Source organism: Morone saxatilis, unplaced genomic scaffold, assembly GCF_004916995.1.
Source record: "Morone saxatilis isolate NCDOM2014 unplaced genomic scaffold, NCSU_SB_2.0 Contig0, whole genome shotgun sequence".
Taxonomy (NCBI): domain Eukaryota; kingdom Metazoa; phylum Chordata; class Actinopteri; family Moronidae; genus Morone; species Morone saxatilis.
In genome coordinates this window covers 6,878,883-6,880,528 of record NW_023339650.1, presented here as the reverse complement: position 1 = coordinate 6,880,528, position 1,646 = coordinate 6,878,883, and the positions used below count along the sequence as shown (strand labels likewise).

The 1,646-nt window shown below is 46.7% G+C and overlaps 1 protein-coding gene across 1 annotated transcript in view; it reads left to right on the top strand.

Annotated features, from left to right (window-relative positions):
- The window catches only part of cunh11orf65 (chromosome unknown C11orf65 homolog), a 2,687-nt gene that overhangs the window by 619 nt on the left and 422 nt on the right, over positions 1–1,646 (top strand). The window contains exons 2-8 of the mRNA XM_035656529.1: positions 86–158; positions 263–355; positions 432–485; positions 578–787; positions 1,011–1,141; positions 1,290–1,460; positions 1,584–1,639. Coding sequence (XP_035512422.1) covers positions 86–158; positions 263–355; positions 432–485; positions 578–787; positions 1,011–1,141; positions 1,290–1,460; positions 1,584–1,639 — 788 coding nt within the window. The remainder of the gene's footprint in view (positions 1–85; positions 159–262; positions 356–431; positions 486–577; positions 788–1,010; positions 1,142–1,289; positions 1,461–1,583; positions 1,640–1,646) is intronic.

The following is a 1,646-nucleotide window of genomic DNA, read 5'->3' as shown; positions in this document are numbered from 1 at the left end:
AAAAAAAAAAAAGAAAATCTTACTGCACCTGACTATCTTCTCTTCTCCTCCTCATCCTCTTCTCTCCTCTCATTTCTCCACACAGCTCCAGCTCACAGGAAGAGGGAACCCAGCAGATAGCAGTCAGAATAATTCAAAGGGCCTGGAAAAGTTACGTGGTGGGTGCTGCTGCTGAGGCCACGCACACTCTTGTACATGCAGAAATGAAAGGAAAACGTGCACAGGTATAAACTAAAAACACTCTTTCCTACCCAAACTGTAGCACAGAGAGGTCTTCAGGTATTTCAAAGAGCTTATCGGCGACTGCAACCAGGGGGATCCACGGACGATCCTCAAAACTGTCAACCCCAGAGAGGTAACAGAAACCACGCTCTCTGTAGAATAAAAACAACAAATAAAATAAATGGTGAGATCAGATTTTCCTGTGGCAGGCAGAGCTGCTGGACGCTGCTGCTGGGGCGTACATCAGATTTCGACTCGGAGGGGTGAGAGCTGAATTGGAAATAGTGATAAACTACTCCAACAGCGATGTGAGTATGATAACCTGCTAACATCTCACTTAACCCTTCGCCTTCAGATTACCTTTCCTCCCAACATCTATTACAAGATCTTCACCCATCGACCCATCACCGACGTGTGTGCCAACAGCCCAAAGAACTACACGCAGCGAAGCCTCAAGAAGCCTGGGGCCCGGCCCGCCAACAACCGCCGGCCTCCTGTGCAGGAGGAAGATGCAGGATGGTACCAGCGTATGGAGAACAACAGCTGGAGGCTCTTCTGTTGCAGGGTCAGTAACATGTCGGAGATCATTTTCTGTTGCGCCTGTTATTTGTCCAAAGATAACACAAAAGAACAGCTACAGCAGTTTTTTGCAGCTTCGCGTGCCATTGATCCTACCAAATAGTCTGATAAACATTTATCTTAGGGACTTTGTGTAAGCTGAATGTATTTAATAAAACAAAATGAGAATGAAAGTCTGCGTTAATGCGCTGCTTCTTCTTCTCTGATAGATGGTTCCCATGGGTGAGCCCACAGAGATCGGTGCTAACAAAAAAAAAGACTTCCACCACTCCAGGTTGCAGCGGCAACAGGATGTGGACCAGTGGAGGAAAAGGAGGAAGATTGAATGGCTGAAGCAGATGTGAGTTTGAGAATGTGTATTTACAGTAAGGTGAGCTAACATGAGCCACCATGAGCTTCTTCTACAAATATCCCCCTCGCTCTATTACAAGGTGGTCAATATACATCTGTGGCAGCGTTATGCACAGTCCTCTCTCCCTTACCTACAGGTACAACCAGGGTCGTCAGCAGGCTCACCCAGCGCGTCGACACATGGCGACGATGGTGGTGAATTCGGCTCAGGAAGTGATGGACACCATTGCAGAGAAGGGAGATGATGAGATACTGGAGTGGGAGCTGGATGAGCTCCTGGCCTGGACCAACACTCTCAGCTTTGAGGAGTAAGATCCTCAAAGTTTGGGAGATTCTTGAATAGACTAGTTGTAATCAGAAGTGGGTAAAAGTAAATTAATCTTCATCGTTTTGTAATATTTTTAAACATTTTGCTCTTTGTGCCTGTGCAGTTATACGGAGGAGTGGAGACGTTTGGCCTGCAGTCACTCCTCTGAGCCCAGTAAAGGTAAAAA